This window comes from Nomia melanderi, chromosome 4 (assembly GCF_051020985.1).
Source record: "Nomia melanderi isolate GNS246 chromosome 4, iyNomMela1, whole genome shotgun sequence".
In the NCBI taxonomy this organism is placed as follows: domain Eukaryota; kingdom Metazoa; phylum Arthropoda; class Insecta; order Hymenoptera; family Halictidae; genus Nomia; species Nomia melanderi.
In genome coordinates this window covers 15,527,357-15,555,228 of record NC_135002.1, presented here as the reverse complement: position 1 = coordinate 15,555,228, position 27,872 = coordinate 15,527,357, and the positions used below count along the sequence as shown (strand labels likewise).

The 27,872-nt window shown below is 36.3% G+C and overlaps 1 protein-coding gene across 2 annotated transcripts in view; it reads left to right on the top strand.

Moving 5' to 3' along the window:
- Nucleotides 1–27,872, top strand: part of LOC116425342 (zwei Ig domain protein zig-8) — a 382,900-nt gene that overhangs the window by 108,696 nt on the left and 246,332 nt on the right. Inside the window, exons 1-4 of one of the 2 annotated variants that reach the window (XM_076366654.1) lie at nt 9,885–9,998; nt 11,634–11,776; nt 18,348–18,421; nt 20,438–20,587. In XM_076366654.1, the coding sequence (XP_076222769.1) occupies nt 11,698–11,776; nt 18,348–18,421; nt 20,438–20,587 (303 nt within the window). In that variant the 5' untranslated portion in view covers nt 9,885–9,998; nt 11,634–11,697. Of the gene's footprint in view, nt 1–9,884; nt 9,999–11,633; nt 11,777–18,347; nt 18,422–20,437; nt 20,588–27,872 lie in introns of those variants that run through there. The other variant, XM_076366653.1, reaches the window with a different exon arrangement.

Here is a 27,872-nt window from a genome sequence, read left to right as displayed (position 1 = left end):
GAGGAAAGTGCCAAGCGAGATAGCAAACGGGACAGAGAAGAAATATAAAAATTATGCTGGTTGAAAGTAGAGAAGGAAGGTAGTCAGAAAATTTACTGTTTGAAGCAGAGGAAAGTTTCAAACGGAATGCATTAGAGATATACAGAAACTGTTGTTCGAATTTTAATCACAATAATAATGCACGAACGTATTTTTTATGCGAAAATGAACGAACATTGTTAAATGAACTTTTTCAGGAAAAAATGTTCTGCTTGAAACCGAAATGATATTAAGAATTTCACGATGTTTTTTGTTGTCCTACAATTGTGCTTGTTTATCTGTCAGATTGCGAAGCAGTTTATTTTTTAAAGGATATTATCTCAAATATACTTTTTTGTAGTAGAATTCAAGATAAACTGAAATATTTTATAATGAAAGTTATAAAATTTTAAATATTATTAATATTTAAGTAATGTAATGGTTATAATAATATTTTATAGTATTGTAATTCTAATTTTTTAGAAAAATCACAAGAATGTGATGTCTGATTATTATCTTCAAACATAATACGAAAATTTATGTAATGAACACTGTAAGCGAGACAACATACAAAACAAAAAGTATTCACCACTGTAAATAAATAAGTAAACAATGTTTTTCTATATTAAATAATTTTCGGCACATAAGGGAACATATATTTGCCACCCTTAATGTTTAGGACAGTTTTAACCTAGATACACAAAATTGTTAGCTGAAACGTTTGCCAAATATTTGTCTATACTATATATAATATAAATTTCATTGAAGTCGACGTATTAAACTTTCATGATTTCCCACACTGTTAGTTAAGTGGATCATGTAAATGCATTAGCAGGCCTTTCATGAATACAGTTTGCAGAGCATACACGTTTAGATCCTTTTACAGAGGAAATTTCCAATAGAAACTTCGTGCGCATTATTAGCTTTCGAGATTCCTGAACAACAACGTTTAAGTGATAAAGCATATCATAAAGAGCTAATTATGTCGTGTATGGTATGCGGCCGTTTGAGGAACATAGTTTATGACGCCTTAAAACCGTTTCAGTAGACAGTAAGCGTGATAATGCTTATATGTTCATATAGTGTATTTACTTAATGAGTGATCCAACTCAGTTTAGATTTTAGTTTTTTTCCTTAAGAGACTAAATTATACATCGAAGTATTAAATACTAGAAAAGAAGGAAATTACATATTTATCTCTTGTTCTTTGAATAATTAAATTATTTATTTGCAACTTCCGATTTTAGATATCAAACTCGAAGTTGCCATTCGATCATGAAAGGTTAACATTGCAGATGATCGAAACACAACACGAGGAGAGTACAGGAGGAGTGGTAGCATGAAAGTTTTTGTTTTGTCGTGCATAGAAATGAATGCCCGCCGTCATAGGTGTACGACAACATTTATTTTTTTCCTTCCGAGCGGATTTCGATTCGTTCATTGGCAATCGATCAGGTTGACGCCGCCAGATCGTTTGTCGAACAGACCGCAGTGCATGCTTTTTTTGCTGTTTTTTTTTGTGAACAGAACTCGGATACAGCCACGATGTTGCCTGGAAACAGAGGACAGAGGTGTCGGTGTTCATTTCTGGTGATTGTTGTTTTTGGTTGAACGCGTTAAAATTCGAAGCTGAAGGAAAAAGTATGTAAAGTTGAAGGTGAAAATATGCGAGTGAGTACGACACGGGACAATTTTGTTCGACCTGGAAAAACAGAGTGGGAAACGCAAGTCTGGTTTTTAACACTAGAACTACCGGACGTTCAATATGATTAATATGCAATCCTTATGAAAATTATTTTACGGGTGTGATAGTTCTAGTGTAAAATTAAATTAAACTCATCTTTCATAATTACTGAAAAGGCACTAATGATTTTCTGAGACATTATTAAATAAGTTGATTTAGAGAAACTTAATACTACTAGAATATGTGCAAATTGAAATCTCAAATGTATTTTTATTGGTTTTATAAGAAAGTACAAAACACTTAATTTTTCTGTTCGACAGTTCTAGTGTTAAAATGGATGTTCAAAATACACTATGAGAAGTTTCTAATTCTTGGAAGTATTCTTTATTATCCTTCATTATATTTTGTTACGCATAATTAGACTGCTTTGAAACTGCTTTTGATACTCACTTCAGTATTTATTTTTATATTAATATTTCATTTCTACATGACCACTGTCATCATCATTTACCCCTATTATTAACGAATATTATTACGTCCGGTATGTGAATATGTATTGTGACAGCCATTTGGTCTCTTTGGTATATTTTTCCCTGGGGATAATTGAAGGCAAAAGGATTTATCACGATGAAAATACGATACTGAATTTCATTGCAAAAATAAGCGTCTATGTTAAGGATATGTTTCATCTGAAAATGTAATATTTCGATAATTTGAATTAATCACAATTCTCGAGTTCACGATTGTCCTTTAATACGATAACCAATATTTTTATATGTACCCCTCGAAAATTCCAATTGAACGATATAAATTGGAGACACGCACGATCACTATGACAAATCAAATATTTATTCCAACATTGTATTCTTCGCATTTATTAATTTCTCTATCAAAGGGGATTACGAATAATCAACGCGTAAGATATACTGCCATCAGTATTGCATTACATTTTACCTGTAACACAATATTTTATAACGCGTGCATAAATATTCACATATGAATGCGAGTTCACATTTAACGAGTTTTTGTTTTCTCTGAAGAATATTAATTTTGAATGAACGTACTGTTCAAAAAGGTATCGAAACAATGGTATTTTTTAACTCCCTGAACATTACAACAGGTTTTCCAGATAAATAAACATATTTCTCAATGCAATTGCGTATATCTTTATTCCATATCGTTCATTTAAAGTATTAAAAAGATACTCTCTATTGAACAACATGTCATTCGAAGTGACATATCTGTCGTATGTACTATGTGACACATGTATAATAATTTCCAAAATATACAGGACAACAAAATAATATATTTTAATTTTTAAATAATATCTAACTTTACCTTAAAGAATTAAAATATATCAAGGAAAAAGAAAGCTTGTTTCTTCTATTTTACAAGTTGTCTATAAATTCGTAATGTGTACAAACCATTGAAAATTTTAAAATCCACGAGAATACTGTTTGCAGTGAGAAATATAATTTATTTCCCAATTTCAATTTATTTGTATGTAATAAAATTTACCTAATTGCATAAATTCCTTTTAACAAGAATTCAGCTGCGAAGTAAATCTGATGAGATATTTGAAAATTATTGAAGTCCTCGAACGAATATTTTTTTGCAAATATTATAACATAATACAGAATATTTATGGTAACAATAAAAATGCTACAATCGAACAGGAATATATGATATGCAGATGCGAAATTCGAACAGATGAAGCATTGAATGAACACTGCCATGCATGCATGCGACAGTTGTAACAATCGTTTTAACCTTATTCAACGTTATTACTGTTTCGTAGAAGGGAAATGTCTTTGTTTTTAATTTCAGCGTGAAAAAAACGAGTTGTGCCTGATTCAAACAAGTATTGACAGTTGTCTGTATAAGAGTGTTCCCTCGATAAATGGTAAAGTGCATCTATACATAATTCATACAAATGAAATCCAGAGCTATTAATAATATAGTAATATGTGAAATGATGCGTGTATATATAAATATTGGAAACAGATTTAAACCTATATAATTTATATTGGAAAATTATTGAACAAATAGTTTAACAGCTCAAACACGAATTTCTTCATTCTTATATAATAAATCAAACAACTTTAAATTTAAATGGTATGTACAATATAAAATATTACATTTTTATGTATCTATGGGAAATTTGAAAGTGTATAATAGCACAGAATGCACACAATACAAGGACATATATAAAATATCCAAAGTGTAATTTTTTTGGATAATATTTCTTAGAAATAACTATTTTCCATCGTAATTATATTTTTATAATTATGATCTTAAAAATTTGAATTTACATAAAGATCCGCGGTCTATAAATTTCAATTTGATCAGACACGGAAAAGAAGCAATCAACTGCGTCTGTAATGGAATTAAAACTGGCGAAAATCCAACATGACACGAGAAACAAACAAATTGTTTCGGTTAACAGTGATCAGTTTAATCTTTAACCTCTCGAAGAGTGTAGGAGTCGACAGAAGGGTAACCTGCATTCACCTGTCGGTCGTTGGGGATCATTCTTCGAGCCTGATCAGAAGTTGGATAGAAAAGCTGTAGTCTCTATGGTTCCCGAGTCTTTTGTGAAGATCCCTCTATTCAGTGAACTTATCCGGTTGAAATGAAGACAGGGAAAATGAGAGGCGAAAGAAACTCGTGATTCGCGTAGCCGGAGCAGCGATTGCGGTGCCAGTAACCTGAAATGCAGCTCGGTTTTAGCACTCCCAGTCTAACATTTAAATGAAAGAAGAGCCGCTCCGTCGAACTTCGCGTGATGTCTGTCCGATGGAATTTTGGGAGTTCTTAAACCCCACTTGAATTTATTCCTCTTGCAGTCATTTTTGGCACAGGACTTTGGCCAGTAATAGCGTCCAGTCGTCGTAAAAGAATATTTTTTGCAATGGGATTTTGAAATTATTGAATGGACTAATAAACTGTTTAATTCATATTGTTTCTGGTTGGTATGCAAAGTGAAAACGTTATCCGGGCAGTAACCGGATAAACAGAATAACGTTTTAATTAGTCAATATAATAAGTTGAGTACACTGTAATTAGTTAGATGAATTTTAGCGGGATAAATGATAATCGTATGTGAATTTTGTCGGGCAATAGAGAATTAGATAACAGTTTGATCAGAATAAATTATAATTCGAATTTATATGTATTCTTTATCGGGATATAACTGTTTACATATAAATTTTATAAAGAAATGGATCAAAATTTAATTGAAAAAATTAAGAAAAAGCGTTGCTTTTTAATTTCTCATTCAAGTAAATCGAGTTCTCAAAAATCAATTTGAGTAACTAGAAACTTTAATGAAAAATGTAAAATGTTGCCATCCACAATATTGTCTAGTTCTATTAGTTGCTAAGATATTGGCAAAAATGAAAAAAATTCAGACATCATTAAGGGGTACTTTCTTTTAAGACAAGTTCCACAAAAAGTGTAGGTATTCATATACAATATTACGTACGACAAGTAATATTAATGTAGTATCTAGAATATTTATTGTAGGATGTTTGGAAAATAGTGTGACTGCGTTTAGAAAATCTCGAGTGGCTGAAAGAGTGCAAGGAAGAGTGTCTGGAACTGAGCGACTGAACCGTGAGAAAAGCGTGTACGTGACTGCGTGAATTTTGACTATGGACGAAAGATGCGAGTGAGAAGGGTGCAAGGGTGAGAAAGACAGAGCGAATGGGGGTGTGTGTTAAAAGCGAATGGGAATGCGTGCGAGAAGGACATTTTTGGTGAGAGACAGCGGAGAAGAACATTTTTGTACGTGATAGAGAGTCGTGTGTTGGCCTTCGTGGTATTAAGTTGTATTTTTACGTGTTGTCCATATTGTTTCCTAATTCTCTTTTTACTGAAGATCCACCTTTTCAATATCTATAATAATAGTAGCCCCACTATAAAATTGGGGACTCAGCCGGGTTACTATATTAATATTACATGAAATTCAATAAAAAACCCCATAAATACTGTGTCAACTTAGGTACTACAAAAATAGCGCAAACTCGAACAGACAGTACCAACACACGCTCCCCGCAAAGTCCAGCGACTTCGCACATTCGAAACCTTACCCACTAACTTCTCATAACAAAGTTTCCATATTTTTCAAGCTACTCGCGATGTATTATCTGTTCTGATATTAAAGTCAGTATTGATATTAAAACGTTTCTATCATTCCCCGCTCGGAATCGCGGCGTTTCACAAGACAACTTTCCCGTTTAAATACGAACGGAATCTGCATTCTTAGAAGTACGACGACGGGAAATGAGTTTTCGGGGTTGCCGTAAGGGAAAACTTTCTTTCATTCGCGTTTAAACCGTTTCACCCGAGTATTTTCATAATTACTTTCTCGTCGCGACGCTCGTCCCGGCGAAGGAGATCCCAAGCCTCGAACGAATGTTTCGCAACTTTCAATCACCGTGTCGTCCAACGAAAAACAACTCCCACCCGCTCTCTTCATTTTCAATCACGTCTTTCATACGCCGAACGCAAAATTTCATTCCAAGCCGAGCGTGAATCATCGCGGGTATTAATTTAGCAACTCTTAGAGACGAAAGTTTCCGAAAAGTTCAAACCGGAACGGTTCTCAAAAGTTAGCCAGGAAAGTTACCAACGGGTACCATCGAACAATTCCAGCTCAAACTCGGGAACAAGCGATTACTGTCCGCAAATAATTCGAGGGATGTGCTCTCTGATGTGGACGAGTATCGCGGGCTGAAACCAATATCGTTTCGCGGACGTTACACTCGGATTAATTATAATCGACGTATCCGTCGCTGGGGGTTCAAGCGATTTTCGCAGAATGGTTCGTCCCTTTCCCTATTAATATTCCCGTTGTTTGTCGCAACGGGGAACTTTCCAAGTGAAACAAACGGTCCTAGCCAGGTTGACATCCTGAAATTTATCAATCTGCTGCTCGCTGTTTTGCCAGTGCTCTTCGTCTTCCGTTCGCCGCGGATCGATTCGTTTCTGCTCGATGGATCTAACCGATTCCTGTTTCCAGTGATGTTTGCTCGATAAACCTCTGCGGGCTCGATAAACTAACCACTATTAGCCGCCGGCTTTAGAGCTGCAAGTTATTAATTGCATCGGTGGCAAAGGAACTGCCGTGTAAACTATTCAGCACGCCAGGAATTAGAGTATTACTCGGTGAAACGTCGAATAACTGAATCGTGCGACTTCCGGCCGCCCTTTGACAAAGGATTGTCACGGTGTATCGTTACGGATTGTCGCGGTTCACTCGCAGTTGCAGACCTTTACATTTGCTGGAGGAATTTGCACTACCCGATACAGGTTTATCGTGTCACAGGTCGTCGTGATTATATAATTATTAGTAACCGTGATTGGGGCATGATATTCGATCACAGTAGCGGAGGTTCATGGGGACAGAGGGAGGATGCTAGCGGATACACAGGTTACACGGTTTCATTGATTGCGGGCATGCACTGCGGTCAACAATGCGTTATGTAGAGTATTCATGTAGATACTAGCTAGCGATTTTCCTTGGGTACCGTAAAATGCATTGAGAAAATGAAAGAAGAGAAAGTTTCAGTGTGTTTCTGTTTTAATGTTCTTTTGTGATTATTGTAATAGCGTGTGTTATTTTGTTACGTTTCTAACATTCCACTTTTTTTCTCAAGGTGATCTTTGACTTTTTACATTGAATGATATATTTGTGGAAGCATAATTTAAGATCAATTTAACTGTATACAATAGTTCTGAAAATTAAAAAGGAAATATTGAGTTTATTAATATTTTTTAGATTGTTAATAGTTTAGGATCGTGTATTCTCATTGGTTTATTATCGAAAATTATTAGGAAAATGTGTTAGTATGTTTAATAGTGCTTTCTAATAGCTAAGATTGATGAGTCTAACTCTAAGAGTTCGAGATGATCGTAGAAATCAGTTTAACTCACATATCCAGAGTAATCGCGGACCTAAGGGACACTGCCATCAGCTACACTAAATGACTCAGTGTCTGAGTCCCGCCTAGAAGTGCACGAGGTTTACGACAACGCTCCATTGAGCCCTGACCCAGCCATAAACCTTCCAAGAAAGAAATAGCGTCGTCTATCTGCCTTTACGGGAGTGTATTTCGCACGGTAGGACAAAGCACTCGTAATCGGCTAATTTTCCACCGCTGCTAGCTGAAAAAACCCCAGGCCAATGTTATCCTTGTCTGCTCGCTACAGTTGTAAATGTCTGCGGGAGTTTCAGGTTGCTCCTAAATACATAACATCGTTGAAAAATTTGTACGAAAGACTTGTTTCAATGCATTTGATTTTCTACATAAACTGTACTTACAATTTTGCAACAATAATGCTGCTAATGTTAAAATGTTGCCAAGACTAAATTGATTTCTTTTAATAAAATATTATAATATATTATTTAATATATTAATGAACGCAACCTCACCACTTATAATTAAAAATTGAACGACTTTACATAAGAAAGTAATTAATTAAAAAAGTATATTCTAACTTTAATATAGAAACATTTTTTGATCCCTAGAATTCATTTTCTCATTGATTTATTGTTAATTACGTGACACTAAGATCGCGAAGGTTGATGAAAACGTGCCGCACAAAGGTGGTCTACTTAATTACAGGAGTCTGGATACGTTTATAATGTACCCCGGTCGACGCCGTTTGTCTTTCACCCGAGTAATAGTCCAATTAATATAATTACGTAATGAAATTTTTTACACAGATAATTGTAGAACCACGCGAAGGATAAATTGCAGGTTGCTAGCTCCGGGCTGCAGCGCATGGCGTGTTGATTGCGTAGCATTACAGCGTGCTAGCTTGTATCATCGTGAATAGAGAGTTATTAGGACTAGACTATAGAGAGTAGCATAACTCGCGTGCGTGTTGAGATAATTTTCCACGAAAATCACGTTCCAATTAAAACTTCGCGCCTTTCAATCTTACAAATCATTTTGTTATAGCGGTTAATTACAGACTAGGGGAAAGAGGTAGAAGCGAAAATACTTGTATTATATTTTTATTCATTTTCTTTAGTCATTCTTAATATTGGAAAGTATGTTCAAAGGCTTTTAAGTTTGAACAAATGATGGAGCTCGAAGAGGCTTTTTTTAATGTATTTCAAGAAGTAAGGAAGTATTCGTAGATAAGCTTTTTGTTTGGCGATCAAGGCGAATGATTAATTTAAGGGGATTAAAGAGGCATTGTCGTGTCCTGCTAATGAAAACGAATACTGTTCTTTGGTTACGAGTAGATTACGCTATTCGTTCGCATGTTACGCTCGCACGGTCCATGTTTCTCATTCAGAAGCGAAAGTTACTCGCGTCGGTGTAATCTGGTAGTGACGGTACCCTATCACTTTATTCCTTTCTTTATTGCGCTGATAGGAGAAATCGTAGCGTCTGAGACGCGTATTGATACATAAAAAAAACGCAATGAACTTGTCGCTTTTCTTATCTTAAAAATTTTAAGTACACACTCTATTTCTACGATTGGAATAATTTTTGAAAAATTCGAGGAACGTATGTATTTGAATTTTTCATATTACAAAAATATTTTTAGAAATACAGAGATGTTTAATATATTACAAACTACAAAAGCTCCTTACCCCATTATTGTCCCACGCGTTCTACATCTTTTTGATTGTCAAACAATTCTAAAATCCACCGCGAAAGCAGCAACAAAACGTAAAGTTCCATCGAATTCGAAAAAGAACACCAAATTGAACTTCTCCAGTCACTCAGTCCTCATAGACTCCCATTGCGACTACAAACGAATTTTCCATTCGCTTTTTTCCGTCGTATCTCAGTCGTCCATCTTTTTCATCACTGTCCGAAAATACCGTCTTACCTCAAGAGCCCGTAGAAACGATGCCCGTTCCCGGGTTGGAAGTGAATCTCAAACCGGAAGAGTCCCCCATACGTTCGCGATTCTTTACGGTAACAACACCTGCGCCAGACACTGAAATAATTTCGAATTTCCAGGAGGAACGACAGTTGCCAGGGCACCAGAACGCGAGAAATTACTCTTGCTCGACGAGTCAGGGAGCAGGGGAGTGGGCGCGAAAGGATCTTCCTACGCGGTGGAACGGCAGAAAGTGTGACGCGTTAGACTGACGACCACTGAACGAGGGTTCCGTTTGGCTGATGGACGAGGGGGCGACAGGGTCGGGGGGAGGGAGAGACAGGAACGAAGTCGAGGATAGATTCATTAGAGCGGCACCGGGGAACTTGATGGCGTGCCGTGTTTTCGTTCGAACTTCCGGTCAAATTGAATCACACGGAATTTCGTGGTAACAATCTTCTATTTGACTTGGACCGACCGACTGATTTACCCTCGGCATTTGAGTCTACATACATACGTGGTTCGAGGCGATTGACTTTTGGGAATCCCGCTGTCCGCCAGCGAACCCGTTGTTGCTGAAAGTTCCTGTATTGATCCTTTCTTCGGATTTATCGTTAGGGGGTTTCTGTTTTCGACGGTTTTACTCGTTCGCTGTCTGTGGATTGATTTTGTTACGTGTCAGTGTAGTTTTTTTTATGTGGAAGATTTATTTCGTGGGTGATGTTTTTGTAAAGTTTTATTAATAATGGTATACGAAATGGCGTATGAGTATTATATGTGTGGAGCAGTGATGAGGAGATGTGTTCTTTAGTTTTGAACTGATATTTGGTAATGAAAGTTGTGAATCGCCTTGAAATAACGGAATTGTTAATTAAATATTTATGTTTTATATGTTGAAATTGTTAGTTACGAATAGTATATCTATATGATTAGAAGACTCTTTCTGAAGTTATAATTAATTTGAACAGAACCATGCTTTGAATAGACGTATCGAAAACGATGCGAATTGATTGTATGCTAACGACGATTGAAATCAATTATTTGTTTTTAATTTAATTCATTGGTGCTGTGAGCACTGCGCGGGAAACAGCGGAAACTGTGGACACAGCAATATTTTTTAATCTTTTTTAATCATAGAAGTAAATTTCACAGTGATTAACAATACTTTTGACCGAGACACTATATTGAAAACTCGAAATTGCTTTTCATTCATTATATCGCGGTTTCAAAACTCTATGATCAATAGGACATGAATATTTTCTTTTAGACAATCATTATAATTTCAATTAGCGTGGAAATGAGGCTGTCAAAAATTGATTGGGCTCTATTCAGGAAAATGTAGGACACACGAGGCGGCGGGGTGTGTTAAACTGTTAATCCATCTGTGAAAGTGTCGACCCTTTTTTCCGAGAGGCGTGTATGGATCGGCTGGCTGGCGCATTGATCTCTGCCTTGGGAGGTTTTGCGTCTCATGAACCCGATTGGGTTAGCCTCGGGCAACCGGATGTGTTATTTCGAAGTCCGGGGGGATTTCGACAGGCTTGCTAGGACCGTTTGGTATTGTACAGTTGGGGGAGAATCGAGTATAATTAACGACCGCATCCGTCTACCCCAGCTTTATCTTTAATTACCGTGCGATAAGATTCAATTTCAGATATCAATTTGTATTATGTGGTTCGCCTTGATGCGAAGATAAGAATATGTCAATATTTTTTTTTCAATGCAATTCTGTATAACTTTGTGTGTAAAGAGTAAACAATTAGTACACTGTATTTATGAAACCATTCTTCAATGTGTCAATATTACAGATTGAATTGTGATAATTATGTTTATGTTAATTTTATTTTGTTTAAAAAGTGAAACTAAGCTATAATTTTGTTTTACTTTATTGTATTGTTTCGTTCAACATAAATGTATTTTTATACCCTGGTTGGTACGTACATGCAATTTTTGAATTTGTTATTGAAAGCTTTTTCGTAGAATGTTCTGGTTTTTATTGAATTAATTCAAAAAATTGTTGTATAATACAGAGACTTGTATGAAAGTACAAGTGTGTTTTCAATGTTAAATATGTGCATTTCAGATCAGGAGAACAGAGGCACCGAGTTCCAACTGTCTAAACAGAGATGAGTTGAGGATCGATTACGATGTTGTGTCGCGTTTCGGCCGTGGTGGCCTCCTTTTTGGTTCACCAGCTACACTTTTTGTGTGCCGCCGGTTCGCTAGGTAAGTACGCAAACAGATTTTCAATTTTCTTCACGAAAGAAGTGATGAAAATTTAGAAATAGAATTCTAAGTATAAAGTCCTATGACTGTGCTTAATTTCCTAAGGTAATTAAAACAGAGTATCACTAGAATTAAGACGACGACAGAACAACCGTTCTGTGTAACTTTTATCAAATTTTAATTTTAAGTTATCAAAAATGAATTTCTTTCTTTTTCGGTGGTTTGTTCTGCTTAAGAATTTAAATCTCTTTAAGAATTTTAATCTCAAACTATTAGATACAATTAATGGTCTTATACTTAAAACATCTTTTGCCAAGAAGAGAATACGATTGATCAGGGATCAGATTGTTAATGATTCATCCGGAAATCTAAATAATGAGAATTAGTTGAAACTTATTAGGTAACTTGTTTTTAATGATGTAGTTATCAGATTGTGGAATTTTAATAAATTAAAGGAATGAAAGTAAATTCCACGATATCTTCTCGAAATAGTTTCATGAGCGTGAATATTAATTTCTCACGGGCGAAGACGCGATGTGATCTAGCAGTCCTAAAGACGACCACATTTCAGCACTTCCTTATGGAAATACTTGGAGGTTTCGTATTAGGTGTCTCATACATGTTACACTTACTTTACCGCATAATGCACCCTAAGATGGCTCACCTCATCTTTCCAAGGGCAATGAACCCTAATTTACTTCAAGTTTAGCCGATACATAGAATGTGAAATTTACTTCGTGGAAACTTAGTTATCTATATATCAGATCCAAGTTAACCACTATATCAACCACTTAAAGTCTTTTGACACATGTTAAGTACAATTCACGAAACTTCAATCGCATGTCGTAAATGACTGTAGAAACTTAACAAGAAATTTAGATTAGTTATGCCTTTAGTTAATTATTGTCGATTTTCAGTTCAAATTTTGACGAACGAAGTGACACAGAAAATTAGAGCATCAGTCGGATAATTGTTCTAAAAAATATTTGAATATTCGATAATACTTCTATCAGTTATGAATTAAGCTATCAGTTAATAAATTTAATATTATTAATTTCCCATAAATAGAATTGTTAGAAAATATCTATAGCTGTTATTCTAAATTTTTCTCCAGAACTTCTAACAATAACTACCAAGATAATGGAAGGAAACATTAGAATGTTTCAAATTTGCAGAGGATTAACTGAAGTATGACGTTATGAAGCATCAAAGCGATCTGGCCAAAGACTTCTCCATAGAAGGGAGTATTAATACTTTACACTCCAAGTATTCTTGGATTTTCACTCTGGAATTTGAATTTGCTTCAGCTATAATTCAATATAGTATGCATGTCTATACATACATACTTTACTAATTTATGTCGGAATACTTGAAAAGCTCTAAAATGTTACTTACTTATCATAATAATATGATTATAGTACTACAAATTACAATAAAACTTGTAAAACACGTAGCTATTGGAATGAAATTAACAATCGAATTTCTTTCGATGTAAAGAAATGCTTCAAACCTTTACAGCATCGACGTTATTTACAATTCTGTCATAGTAAACATTAACTTCACTCCTCGAATTTGAAATGTTGCGACACCTGGGTCTACCCAGGAAAAGAAATAACGAAATGCTGTTTGAAAAGTCAACGAGGGTCAAATTATACGCGCTGAATAACGAGCTACAGGCCGAACGGTCGGTTCCCAGACATTGTCCTATAATTTTCCAATTAAGGCATCGGATTCCCATAAATCTCACGGCTACAGACAGGAACCATAAATTCGACGCTGTATAGGGCGACAAACCGACCTCCATTCGACGCAGTTTTCGGTCCGAGGTGGTCCTTACATTACGGACAGAAATCTCAGACTCGAAGAAAGGGAGAAATCCATTGTATTTTAACAATTGCAAAAATCCTTGAGAGAGCTCATGATTTATAAATAGGATTATCTGTCTTGCGACAGTTCAAAGTATCATACGGTAAGCTGATCAATGAATTTTTTCAATCTCCATATTGTCTGGTAATACCGCGAACCGGCAATTTTTATTCGTTTCGATAAAGTGAAAAAGGATCACGAAAAAGCAGCGATGAAATAGCGTTGAACAGTTCATACATTATTTTCGCGAAGAGCGTGTGATAAATTTTTTAATTTCACCCGTCGAACCGAAAAAGCCAAAATTATCTTTTTGCTATGGAAACCGACAGATAGTGTTCTCTTTTGTTATATGTGTGGACACAACGGTCGATGAACACGATTAAACAAGACAAAAATAATTTATACCCGTAATTGACTGTTTGTCCCCGGTATTCTCATCGAAACGAGTTCTCGGAAATATTTTCTAACTCCCGTTAGTCCAATCGAAACCTCTGTTTATTTTTCATATAGAATAGCAACTTCGACGTCTGTAAACTTTTCCGCTCTCGAGCTTTTCGGCAAATGATTGTTTAAAATTGTTTTCTGTTAGTTGAAATTATTCCACTGTGCAATGAGAAATTGGAGTTTTTAATATCTATGCTTGTTGTTTCTATCGACAAATATTATTTCAAATAATTTAATGTCATCGATATTTTTTTGTTTAAATATCGTTTTAGTACCACTTTCATTTCTTTTATCACTTGTTTAATGAGTCGTTCAAAGTTTTATTTCAAGCAGTTTCTAGCCTTTCTCGGAGACTGGCGCGCCAGACTGACCTCGTTATTTTTCGGTTTCTAAGTTAATTAGCCCTTAAGAAGTTCCACGAGTGAATCATATTAATTTTTTGGAATCCAAGACTTTTTCACAGTGCAATTACACTGTTCGCCTTGGAATCTAGCCTAATTTTCGCTCCTGAAAGGAAACTTGCGGATTCGCAACCGCATAAGAGGAATTAAGGAAATCAGGATTCGCCCTACATTAAACCCGGTGTTACACAGAAGTGTAAAGTACCCGGTTGAATCACATACTTCCAAGAACCTACAGATTATTTTCAATTACTTCATGCTACACACGAAAAAAATTATAAAATAATTTTTTTGTCATTTGTCATAATTTCTTTTATTTTATATAAGAAATGTTTTATACTCAGTTCTTCTCGTTTCAAAAATCCCCTGTCGTACCAAGGAATACACGCGAATGCAATGACCAATCAGAGCGCCGCGAAATCCACAGACCCAAACAATTTTCTACCGAATCCATCTTGTCGTGTAATTTCGCGCGCTGCGCTGCGCTGCTTTCGCGGACGTATTTCGAAATCCGAGCCGGCGACTGGGTTTATCCTTTCGGGGAGATTATGTGCTCCGTCTTTCCAGCAGATATTAGAAGTCCCTTCATTCCTTTTCTTGGCGCTGCCTCTGTACCGGGAGAACTCGCCTCGCGAGATTGGTCCGGCCGGAAAGGACCGGGTGAAGCGAGACGGGGAGACAGTCGGTCCTCTCGCCCGGGAGCTGATAAATTTCTCAAGGATTATCCTGTCGTTCTTTGCGAAATAGTTAGAAGGTTAGAGATGGGACAAAGTGTCGCAGCTAGGACCTCGGGGCCACGGTTAGGAATTGCTACGGAATACTCGGCGGAAAGAGAGTAGCTTGCTTGTAGTTCGGTAGAACCGATCAACCGGGAAAATAATTTTCAGGTTGCGGCCGTTCGCTCGTCGTCGAAGTCTTCCTTTCGCGGGATGAAGAGGGGGATCTTTTCTAAGTCTTTCCGAGCGAATCAGTTCATCGAGCCCGGCCCCCTGCGCCGTTTCGCTCGCCGAATTTGATGGAGAGATATTGCGTTCCCTTGCGGTCTTCCGGATTCCACTTTCTTTATTTTATTTCCCCGCCGGCTGACTGTGTCTCCTGCAAGCCGCGTCCTTTATAACGCTCGAGATTACTTAGTTTCTCGATTTCGATTCAAAGGACGGGCCCCGCCGACTGGAAACTGACTTTATTACTTCTTCCCTTGCACCTCGTGCCAAGAACGCGGGCACGCGAACCCGCGGTTCACGTTGTTATCAGCGGATGCTTAGATCCCCTGTTAAGGGACCACTTGTCTGGGTTCAGCGCGCTAGATGGAAATTGCGGCAGATGCTCTTGACCCGCTTCCGATGCGAAAGGGTTCTTAAGAACAATGTTTGCTTTGGGTGGTGATGACTGTGTGTTTGGTTTAGGGGGATATAGAAAAATCGATTGGTTTCTCTGTGTCTTTTTCCTGCTTGTATTGTTAATATTGTCATTAATATTAGGACTGTTAGTGTTAATGGTAATATTGTTATGGGGTATTATGTTATTAATATTGTTATCGTGTATATCGTCCTTTAAATATTACATTATGCACAATGTTTCACAAAATGATGTACGAGTATAAATTGTTTCGTTTTCTGTTGCTGTATTTGTTAATAATTTATTTTTAAACACTTTACTTACACCGAAATTTAATATTTGAAATTTAAGATTGAACAGTAACTCGTTATTCTAGAAAATCTTTATTTCAAGTTGAAGTAGTATATAAGCAAGCGCGTATGGATAACAATTTATTAAGATATTTTCTGTCGAGTTTAATTATAAATTTTTGTACCTATTTAGAATGTTAGTAATTTTATGAAAATCACACTGAAGTTACGTAGATTGTCGCCTTTGTAGTAATAAATAGGCTTTATGTATAATAACCATTAACTGCCACGTGTTCTGTATAATTATGATTATTCGATTCAATATACGTTAAAACTGAGAGAACATCATTACTCATTAAGTCACTTGTATTATCTATAAGTTTAAAATCAATTGAATAATCATCTTTGAGCGTAAATTATTTGATGCGGATTATATACTAAATTTTCGGAAAATGATGAAAGTGCGGTCAGTAACAGAGAAATGTTTAGTGTTATTAGTTTCATGCTCGATATCACAGTGATATGGATACCCAAATAAACTTCTATTTAGGTAGAGTATAACATAATTCGAAACTGTTTATTATACTGAATATTTATACATACTAATTATTATTTATTATTTATTATGCATAATTCTACACATGAGAGATATTTCAGTCAATTCTCATTTGAATAATTCTAAACATAGCTTCCCACATTTAGTACTGATATTTTAACTCGAACTGCCCAGGAAGTATTGTATCAATTTCTTGTTATCAGTTGTCACTTCAATTTATAATGAATTTTTCCAGTATCCATCAGTTAACGTTTTATAGCAAAACAAACAACCAAAATGGTGCTGGAACAAGGCATGGCGATTGTACTGATAATAAAAGTTCCCCAGGATGCCACTATAAATCACCTCTGTAAGCCGCGTTCAATGCGAGACGTGGCTTTGTTTTATCCTGCTGTGATCCTAGACACAAGACGTTACTCTGTCTCCGGATCGATAAGAAAGCTGCGTGGTGCAAATCTCCATGATGCCATCGTTAGTGTGACACGTATCAAAGAAGAATCGAATTGTTATAACATACAATTGTGAAGTTATGCGAACGATTCTATCTCAGCAAAAATATTGTTTCTTACTTAAAGAATTTTAGAAAATTTCTGTGACTGCTGATGAATACAGTAATTTAACAGCCATAGTTTGTTTTTCAAAAAAATATTCGTAAGCTGCAATGACAGTTACAATAGTTCCAATCGAGTCCAAGCATTCACGTCATCGGTTTGATTGATTATGGTAGGATTGGCAGCTATTGTGACTGTCACTGTATTTCTGAGCCGTTTCTTTTGAAAAAACAGGCGGCTGTATACGCAAGTATATACTAACTGTGAAAACTGATCAATCAAAAACATTCAGAATTGTATTTTTATGCAAAAATTATTGATTTAACGTGAAACATGTAACAATCGCAATATGAATGATCGCTTTTTTTTGGTACAAGAGGTAGTACGAAGTGCAAATTGGATAGATCTATCATTTGATGCATTTGAACTATCTAGTTAGACAAGTAGAATACAGTCGCGCTTGACTTGTGAACAAACAAGTGAATTAGATCAATCTATGGACCAACAGGAATGAAGTTAGGCTGGTCACTGAAGTTACATCTCCTGCAACTCTTGTTCTACAAAAAATATTTAGTTGTTTGTATCTGGCAACACCTGTAAATTGGAAGTAATTTGCATCTTGCATTTTATGTTGAAGGAAATGTTAGAATCGTTTTCTTGCGAAATCCCAGAAAATATCTTTTATATTAAATAACACTACTGTCTGTTAGTGTCAGGGTACGAACTAGACCCTAATTATTGCACTTCGTGCCGTCTAAATTTATTGTCGAAGGACCACCCAATTTTACACGGAATGGGGCCGTAATGATGTGCTTGCAGGTTTACACAACTCTCATGTCGTCCAGCGTGGATCCGTCCTTTTATACATTTTTTGGATCCACGCTGGAGACAATTGACGATCGAAAAGACGACGGACTCTCTCCACGGTCCGCGCTGCTGCGCTAGGCTCGTGGCTGTCCGCGTCGAATGCCACAATCTTTTGTTCCTCTCTACTTTGTATGAAACTGTAACAGTTAGGTACAACAAGGTTACCTTAAATTCGCGGTCAAGGTTTAATTATACGATTGTATCCAAGTAATAAAGCTTAGCCGGAGAAGTGTATAATCTGGTTCTAAATTGTTTCAGGTGCTAAGCCGTTTCCTGGACTGGAAAACCTGCCGAGGTCGTTCTGGCATGAGCTCAGTTCGCCTTTTACCGAGGTAAGTCGGCTGCATAATTGGAACGAGGAGTTAAAATGTCTTTTGAAAAAGCTACGGCCATACCTTTCGCTCCGTTTCACTCTGTATGCTGTACAAAATGTTATCTTGTTCTTGATGGCTCGCAAAGTGCCTTAAACGTTTATGTAACCTCTGCTTAGTGAAATATTTAAACGTTTCCCCATAATTTCTGAAATATTCCACTTGAATCTTGATGGTGAATATATTTCTCACTGACCTTTTACATTCTCTACTTATCACAATACTTCTTATTATTACTATTCGTTGTTATCACAAATTTTCGAAAGCTTCGAGAATATGTTCCAAAGATCTTATAACTTTTTTTTATTAATAACACGCGTATGATTCAAATTCTTCACCACTCTTGCAAACGTCATTAAAAGCGTCATTTTATCATTTGCCGACTTGTCCAGTTTCCCTATCACATTCGCTTTAGTTACGTTAACTTCGCTAAATCTGCTTTCGACTACTTAGTTTCATTTAATTCTGCGAAATAAGAAGATTACATCAGATTGCTTGGAAAAGTTCTGTACCATTTTCCACACTGAGGCTTTGGCTCCGAGATATTAACAGTTAAAAACTTAGGGTTTAACTTCTGAGGCTCGTTGTTTAAACCTCAAGTGATTGACCATCTTTTTGTCATACAACTTTTATTTTTTTTTCAATAATACTGTGAACACTTGTATATAGTAGTTTTCTATATATTAACACGATATACCGGTATTATTCACACTTCTGTTTACAAAGAAATTATAATACACGTGTAGAGTTCATAATTCCCGCCTATTTGCAGTTTGAACGCGTAGTGTTAAGTTAGTCGCAAACAGACTGCAGCGCCGAGGCGGTCATTAACGAAACGAAAATCGAAGTTTGAAGTCGTGGCGAAGTAAAGACGCGTGTAATGTTTTCCCTCGTTATCTATTGCATCCTATCGGAATCTGATTAAATAACGTAACAATATTTACCAAGAGAAATACTGAAGCCTCATGTCAATCGTAATGTAATTATTTCATTGAATTTTATCGTTCTGATAAATTCCTTTTCAACCTAAAAATTCTGAATTCTTTCTAATCGAATCATATGGTAACATATTACTCGTATATGATATTTTTAACTATTCTATAATGATAAGTTGACAAAATGTTTTATAGCTGTCAGTAGCTTAGAAGAAATAAAAGTATAAGCTAAAGGCACCAGTAATTGACCTGGTATCAGTAGTTGACCATTTTTCAGGAAAACGTAAAAAATAAGATTTTTACCGAAACACGTTTACCTGAATTAAATTGTGTATTGTAGAAATTAACAATTTATTTCATTGACGTTGGTTGTACGCTCCAATGTCCAACATCGAATTAATTTCTGTTCATTTGTATTTGTCCTTTTACTTGTAATTTATCATAATCGTTGCAAATAAACGATATTAAAGTAGTCAACTTTAGTGTTTTTGGTTTTACTATAAGTGGTCAACTGCTAACTAACATATAGTCAAATACTAGTTTTCTCATTTTAAAGAATGATCAACTTCTGACGCAAGTATTGAATTTTCAAAAATATGTATACAATTTGGATAATATAACTATTTCATAAAAATTCACTTTGTTACACAATGTAAGAAGTTCAAACAGCATTTTCACGCATAGAGTCTCTCTATTTAATAAAGAAGCAATTGTTTACTGTTATTTACGCAGACAATTTTTCTTAACTGGTCAATTGTTGGTGCTTTTACCTTAATTAACACGTTGACTGCCAGGAAAAACATCAGCGTTTTATGTACCACTTGCACCTTTGTAACAAAGATAAATAGGAATAATTATTAATTATTTGATACCACAATTCTTACGTTACAATATTATCTAGTTATTTACGTCATTGAATATTTTTATTCGACGTCAGTTGTCTAATGAATTATAATTGTTTTCAAGTCATTTCAAAGCTCCGGTCACCAGTGAACACCGTGGCAGTCAACGCGCTGAATGATATATTTTCTTTGGTTCACAGGTATACGAGGTGGAAAGTTTGGCGACAGAAACTGGCGGCACCCCGGAACCCAGGCCTTTTTTCGAAGATCCAGAGAGCAACATTACTGTACAGCTCGGTGCCAAAGTGTATATGCACTGTAGAGTACAAAACCTGCAGGAAACTCTTAAGGTACATGCTCATTTCTCTTCTTTTACCGTTGCTTTCTGTGGCTGAGTTGCGCATTTTGGTCGTCGCGTACAGTCGCGAAAGCACCAGTTGAATAATCTTGGGATGCATTCGACGCGCGGACGCTCCTTAAAGGATTTCAAAAGCGTTGTTGCACGGTCTCGCGGCTGTGCACATGTTCCCAGAAAACATTCTAGTTTATGGTAAAATCTTCTTAACAGTAGCGGAATTTATACTCTTCATATTTCATCTGTTAACACTTTATATCTTTATTTGGGAACTTTACGAGCTGTAAAGCTTACTCAATTAACCGTCGAATGAAAACGGAGTTTGCTTTTTTAATTGTTTGTACAATCAAGGACAGGGTAAGCGTTTAAGTTATTTTTAAATTTCTCGTTGGTAGCAGAATGTTTATAACTACGTTCTGGACTGTATATGTATGTCGAAAGTCGGACTTTTAACGTTGCCATGCAGTTCCTGAAATTGTAGGGTAAAAACTCTCCAATGCTCGTACCAAATTCATTTTAATGATGTTAGGAGAAAAATTGTGTTCCCCGAAAAATGTTTGAGGAAAAAGATGTTTGCTTCAAAGTAGTAAATATTGTGTCAAAAGTGATATTTTCCAAAACCATATTTTCCATAATTTCAATATCATTAATCTCTTTCTATGTATTATGCCTTATCTTCATTATTATAATATTGGAGCCAATGAAAGACAAAATAATGCTTGTAGAAAGATTAGTTTATACCTTACAAGACTTTGAACTTTAAGATCTAGACCTAATAGTTAGGTTTTTAATTTTAATAATTATAAAATTACGAATACGAAAATTCTGTCGACGGTATGGATTGAAATGGTTCAGAATTAATCTCACGGTCATTAACTCTCGTGTTTTCGGTTTGAAATTGTGTTTCGCTCGTTCGTCCCAGCTCTAAAAGCTTTGCGCCGTTATCCTTTCCCGCTACGAAGAAAATCGTCGCACCTTTTTCATCTACAGTCACAGACGGCACTCCATCCCGTTACTAACTTCGCGAAAGAAAATTTCACGAATAGTTACCGAACATTTTCTCCTTAGTTTCGTGTCCGCTCGAGCAGAAAGGCCTCCATCGATATAATAAGTGCGTGAAGATCCTGCGGTTTTCTTCTTGGTCAATGAAACTGAATGATAAATCATGACAATATTGTTACGTTCCCAGTACAGTGATTTATTTTCCCCTCCGGAACCATAAATATATTTCACTGAAAGCCTGTAACCTAGAGTTTTGTTAGAACAGCCTTTCTATAAATAAGATTTATTATATTTTTTCTTAATTGTGCTGTTTTTATACAAGAAAGAATATGTTTTATTGAAATGGCTCGTGTAAAGTTTAAAATCTTATTAGGCTTCGAAATTAGCTCATTCTTTGTTGAATGTTTATTTAATTTCATTGAAAATTTATAATTATTGAAATATTAATCGGCAGATAATTCAATTAAATTGTTTGGAATTGTTAAATATGCTGTATAATAGCAGTTACGACTGTTACGAGGAGCAAGTTCCTGGAAAGTAGAAAGATATTCAAGTTCTTTAAGACTATAGTAATATTATAATATTATTATTCAATTAATTCCGGAGGAAGTAACTTTAGAAACAAACAGCTAGTTTTACTAGTCTTCGTATTTTTGTGAAGTAACTTATAAGCTTCATTAAGGTCGGGGCTTAACATTTCAGTCGACTTTATTCGGTTTCTTGTTATTTCTGTTGGTTGTCGATTAGATCGATCATCGCGTACCCAATGAAACGAGGACTCAATGGAAAGTCCGTATGAAAAAATTCATGTTTTTGCATGAAATCTGATACCGGTAAAAAATAAACTTGCGGTATTTTTATTCCAATTTTCCGGTCGCTATTCATTATTCCTCGTATCCTGCGACGTATGAAATATTAATCTTCAACGGAAACGTTACAAGACGCCGTTTCACCAATAGTTTTCATTAAGCACTCACAATTAACATTAGAAGTTGAAAACTTTATATTTAGAGTACCAAATCAATAATACACTGTTCCCAGTTTTATAATAGAATTTTAGGATTAATCGATTTAAACCAATTTGCCGTTAAAGAACATTATTCATCATGTTTGACGTTACATTTGCTTTCAATTAATTCTATTTCTTTCCAACCAATTGTATAATAAATATTTTTTCCATACGTTTCCTATTTTTCTTTTATTAACGTAATAATACAATTTCCTTACAACAACCCTTTATTAAATCTAAATTTAAAATTGTTCAGTTAATTTCATAATAAATATTCGTTACAATCCATTTCATACCCTTTTCTACATTAACCCTTTGCAGACGAGATTTTTTCAAACTTTTGAAAACCTTCATAAGTTTCAAATACTAGAAAAAAGAAAACTACATATCAATCTCTCGTTATTTGTATAATTAAATTATCCACTTACAGCTTTTGAATTTGGATATCAAAGCTCGAAGTCTCCATTATGACAGCATTCGGCCACAAAGGTTTAATAGAATAATACAAATTCCATATAACTAAGTGTTAAGGCCACTTATAGCCTTACCGTTTCGTTCGAGCCCTTAAACTATCGTACTTTTAGTTTTGTATGCACTTTTTATCTTTTCTAAGACTTATTGTACATTTGGTAGTTTTTCGTAATAATAAGAGCCTTCGTCTCGCACGCAACTTGCAATCGTCCTTACGGTATTACGAGAAGGGACCATGGCAGCCATAAATCCCTGAAACCATAAGGCCCGCGATTCTTGCTGTAGATTCTCCTTGTCTATTGTTCACATCTGGCGTCCAGTCACCAGCATTTTTAACTCTCTAGCCCGTCTGTTAGCATGTGTTATTAAGGCCAAAGCGTTTCTTGCTTTTTACCTGCCACGGTCGACGACTGTAAACGGGACGAATTAGTTATTAACATTAGCAACTTGGAAAACGCAAGAAGGGAGGGGACTGTCTCTCCCTTCCACAAGCATCTAGATCTAAAAGGGCCAACCAGAACGACTTCACCCCCGCGAAGACGACTTGCGGAGGTGTCATCGAAGACGATTCTGGGAGGCCCAGTCAGTTGAAAACACATAGTTAGACAAGTATCAACTCACCTAGTACATAGCACAGAGTACGGAGTAGGAAATAAGGATTAAAAAGTATCAATTAGCAATTTCGATCAAGCGCATAGCACTAGAGTCAAAGTCCGCTTCACCTCCTACTCATTTCTAAGTTTTGTTCCCGATCTTATCGAGACATACAAGTTTATTAGTCGGCACACCACGTGAAAACGCCTACAAAGCTCGACCACCATTACGGTAACCACGAGTACCTAACACTAAGACAGATAAAAAGCATTTAATCAATTTCGTAAGTCACCGTGTGTATCGTATTTCCAAGCAGCTGCACAGTAATACCGATACTAGGTTCATCCCACGATACGACTCCTCTCCAGTCAAGATAGAATAGCACAACCCACTTTCAATGATTTAGACGTTCCCGCAGTTGAAATGCTCCAGTTCGAAGCCCGGTGAATGCCGGAGTGATGCATGCGCGTCCCGGAAACTGCGAAAAAATGATCTCGGTGCACGCATAAATCTATTTAAAAGACCGCGACAAATTCGCGGAACGACTCCGACGTTTCTTCTCAATATTATCCGCGGTTGGAACGGGTGTTTTAAATCGCGCGCGGCAGTAAAAAAAACGTCAAACCGGTGAATATCGGCGAACGTTCTATGCCGTGCACGCTTATTGCGCGATATAGCCGATATAATCGTTGTCAAACTCACCGATGCGACGCTTTCGAGGCAGTCCGGAACGACGTCACATATGGCCCGTTACGTTCTCTCGCGCGCAGCCTCCGCGGAATTCAATCTTTCTAAGTGAGGATCCGCTGGATCGTCTGGTAGCAGTCGTTCCGCTCGAATGAACAAGAAGTGCGTGCATGTAAGCCGAAACCTGCCGAAATCTTTCCTTTGATTAGTCCGTAGGAATATCGTGCGGTGGTTATCGAATATCGGATCAAGTACTTAACTGGAAGCATAATGAAATGTGATTAGCTTTTTTAAAAATATTGTGTTACGTGCGTTTGAATGGACTTGTTTGAATTAACTCTCTCTTTTTTATGAGGATTGCTAGTAAATCTAGGTTCTTTGCTTTGGGATTTCATTGGCAATTGCGGCAATTATTATTTATTGTGTTATACATGAATGGTTTAGTAATTAAGTGATTTTCGCGGAAGTAACGAGAAAAAGAAACACCAGATCTTGAATATTAAAAGAAACTAAGTAGCCAAGGGATGCAGATTTCTCATACTGCGTACTATAATTATTGTAAACGTTCCACGCGTTGAAATAATAATAGACACAAAGATAGAAGCTCTATTGAACAATAGCCCCATAATCCATAATTTATAAGTGCAAGATAAAAGTCTTAGAGACGGCGGAAACTTCGAATACCTATGGCAACGAAGTGTGATTCGAACATTATTCCTCTCAGTTTCCTAAATTTCAAACCTATAAAGCCTTACTTCTACGTTTCGTGCTTAATTCCCCAAAAAGAGCGCTCACTTACACCCCGAAGTGCACCGAGCTCCTAATTATCCGGTGCACGAGGATCCCTCATCTGCCCAAAACGACGTCTGAAGCTTTCAACCCGTTCCAGAGAGATACGTATAAGTACCTGCACCGTTCTCGGTGCTGAAGTTAACGCGGAAGACTGTCAGTTGTCTTAAAGCGACGGAGAGCAAGCAAGCGACTCATCCCGAAACTTCATTAACAGCAACAAAAGAGCCGTTTCCTTGACTGGCGATCAATAACCTGGTAACACAACGTCGCGGCGCACCGGCTAATCTCTTGCTAGACGTTTTATCCGTGTTTTGATTGACCGTTGAAACGATCGATCCCATTGAAGTTCGTTGGAGTAGGGTTGAGCTAGGTTGCGCGGAAGTTTCGGAAGTCGGTCAGACCGTGAAGAATTGAACGAAGGTGACGTTTCCCTCCTATATAGGGCGTTTGGAAAGAAAACTCTTATATAATACTTGAGGTGCTTATAGTATTTATCCAGTAGAGTAAAATATCTAATCAACGCTAAAATGAATGACCTCGATAAGAAATCAGGTTTTGATGTTCATTAACGTACTATTTCATAAGTAAATGTCTTTGTAATATAATATATAGAAGGAAATAGAAGGAAAACATGTCGAAACATATAAAATTATAGTAACATATAAAATGTATCGAATATTTACTATATGAAGGTGTATGAAATGCGTATAATTAATCCTTTGCACTCCATTGTCGCCGTTACGGCGGCAATGTAAGATAAGTTGGTAACTCCGTTTTTAATGAAATGAAACTTGAAAATGTATATGTGTTTTTTTAAATGACAGAGCAGGATCTTTAATCTTTCACAGAGGCGCGTTCGTAATATTGTAAATATTCCTGGAGTAGCTGGTACCTCATAATAAAAATGACTCAGAGTTGCTGGAAGGCCGTATTAAAAGTTGCTCGGAGTGACAAGCGTTAGGGTACTGCGAAAGGGTACATTACTTAAATGAAATAAAAATAATAAAAGTTAGACATTTCTTACTCGTGATTTTTCTCTCTGAGTGCTATAAGCTGTTTAATCGCCGAATCTTAATTTTACAACACCCTATGTACCTGGCGCCTCGCTACTTTCCCACTTACAGCGAGCGGAGCTAACTTTCAAACAGTCTCTTCTTCTCCAGACTAACAGCCACCGGAAGTTTATACACGTGTAATTAGCTTAACAAGTAAGCCAGGACTGCGCTAATTGCACGCAAGCGAATCGCGACGATACCGGGACCATACACGAGTGAAATTGTTCCGCGTCACGCTAACTGGCTAGAATTTACGGGATTCCAGTCTCGCCCTCGTTTCACCCACCACCCCTCATTAATTCGGCTGGATCGTTTGAAAAGACCCTTGGAAAAATATCCGAACGATCAGAATTTTTCTGCTTTACGGCTGGACACCAGCTAGATAATGATGCAACAAATTATTGATGATAACATCGTGATACTGTGCGCTTGTTACCCTCCAGTGCATCGAGTTGCGTCGCGCTGTAAATTACTTCTTTTGATAAAAAACGTGGAATTTATTTCATCATGGTCGGACTGCGTTCGGTTGGACGTGATATTGCGATAGCAGTTAACAGAGAATAATCGTTGGAATATGGAGTCATTACGTAATTTAAATTGGAATATTATTTTCTTAATTTTTGTTAGCATTGGAAGTGGATAATATCTCTATAAAAATCTATCTGAAGTCTCCTTAACGTTACAGTCAATTTTATTGTTAATTTTTTAATTTCATTGCTCGTCTTTTAACTATTTTATTATCAATCAAAACAATTTAAGTCAATAATAATCAATACACATAAACATATTTCTTTTCCTCATATATTTGTCTGAATGATTTCAAATCGATCACTATAATTTCCAACAAAAATGCAAAAGAGTCCAGCTTCTCAATTTTCACCATTTAATGAGGTCCTCAAATCTGAAATGAACAGCAAGTGTTCCTTTTAACTTCGATTCCCTTTTCTATAAAAGCACGTTACAATCTCGTAGATATAAAATAATTTAACCAGACGGATACCAAAATTGAAACGTTTAACTGCCTTTACGATCCAGAAGAGTCGAACTCCGAGCAAACAAAATAAGCGTTTCATACCGTCGGCTAATGAAAATGATTAATTAAGTCTTTATGCCCCATTCTCGCGTACTTTGCCCTTTGATTAAACGTTCATAGCGTTATATTGTTTCGCGTGCCAGTGTAATTGAGACGCTGGCGTTATTGTGCCGTTCGTCACCGTTTATAGAAATGTTATCATTACGTGAAAATGACATTCCTGCGTTCGTTATAGCGCTGCACCCTGAACCTTTTCATATCTTGAGGATTGGTATTTCAATTTGATATACCGACGACGCCCAGAATGTCGCGCGGATAATCTTTGACAAGGGTTGGAAATAGTTATGATATCAGACCAAGTTCCTGAAGCAGTTTCGAAAACGGGAAAATGATCCATAATTGTTGGATATATGTCGGTTTTGATTTATATCGATTTCTTTCATGTTTTTCAAAATTGATGTAATTCGTGATGTATATTTAATTAAAATTGAATTGATATTTCATTCATATTTCATTCATATTTAATCAATAATATATTCCTGCGTCCATTATTACAATGAAGAATCGAATCATAACGGAATACAATATTCTTTAGTTCTTCGCAAATATTTTACCTAGAACCTACGTGTACACGCAT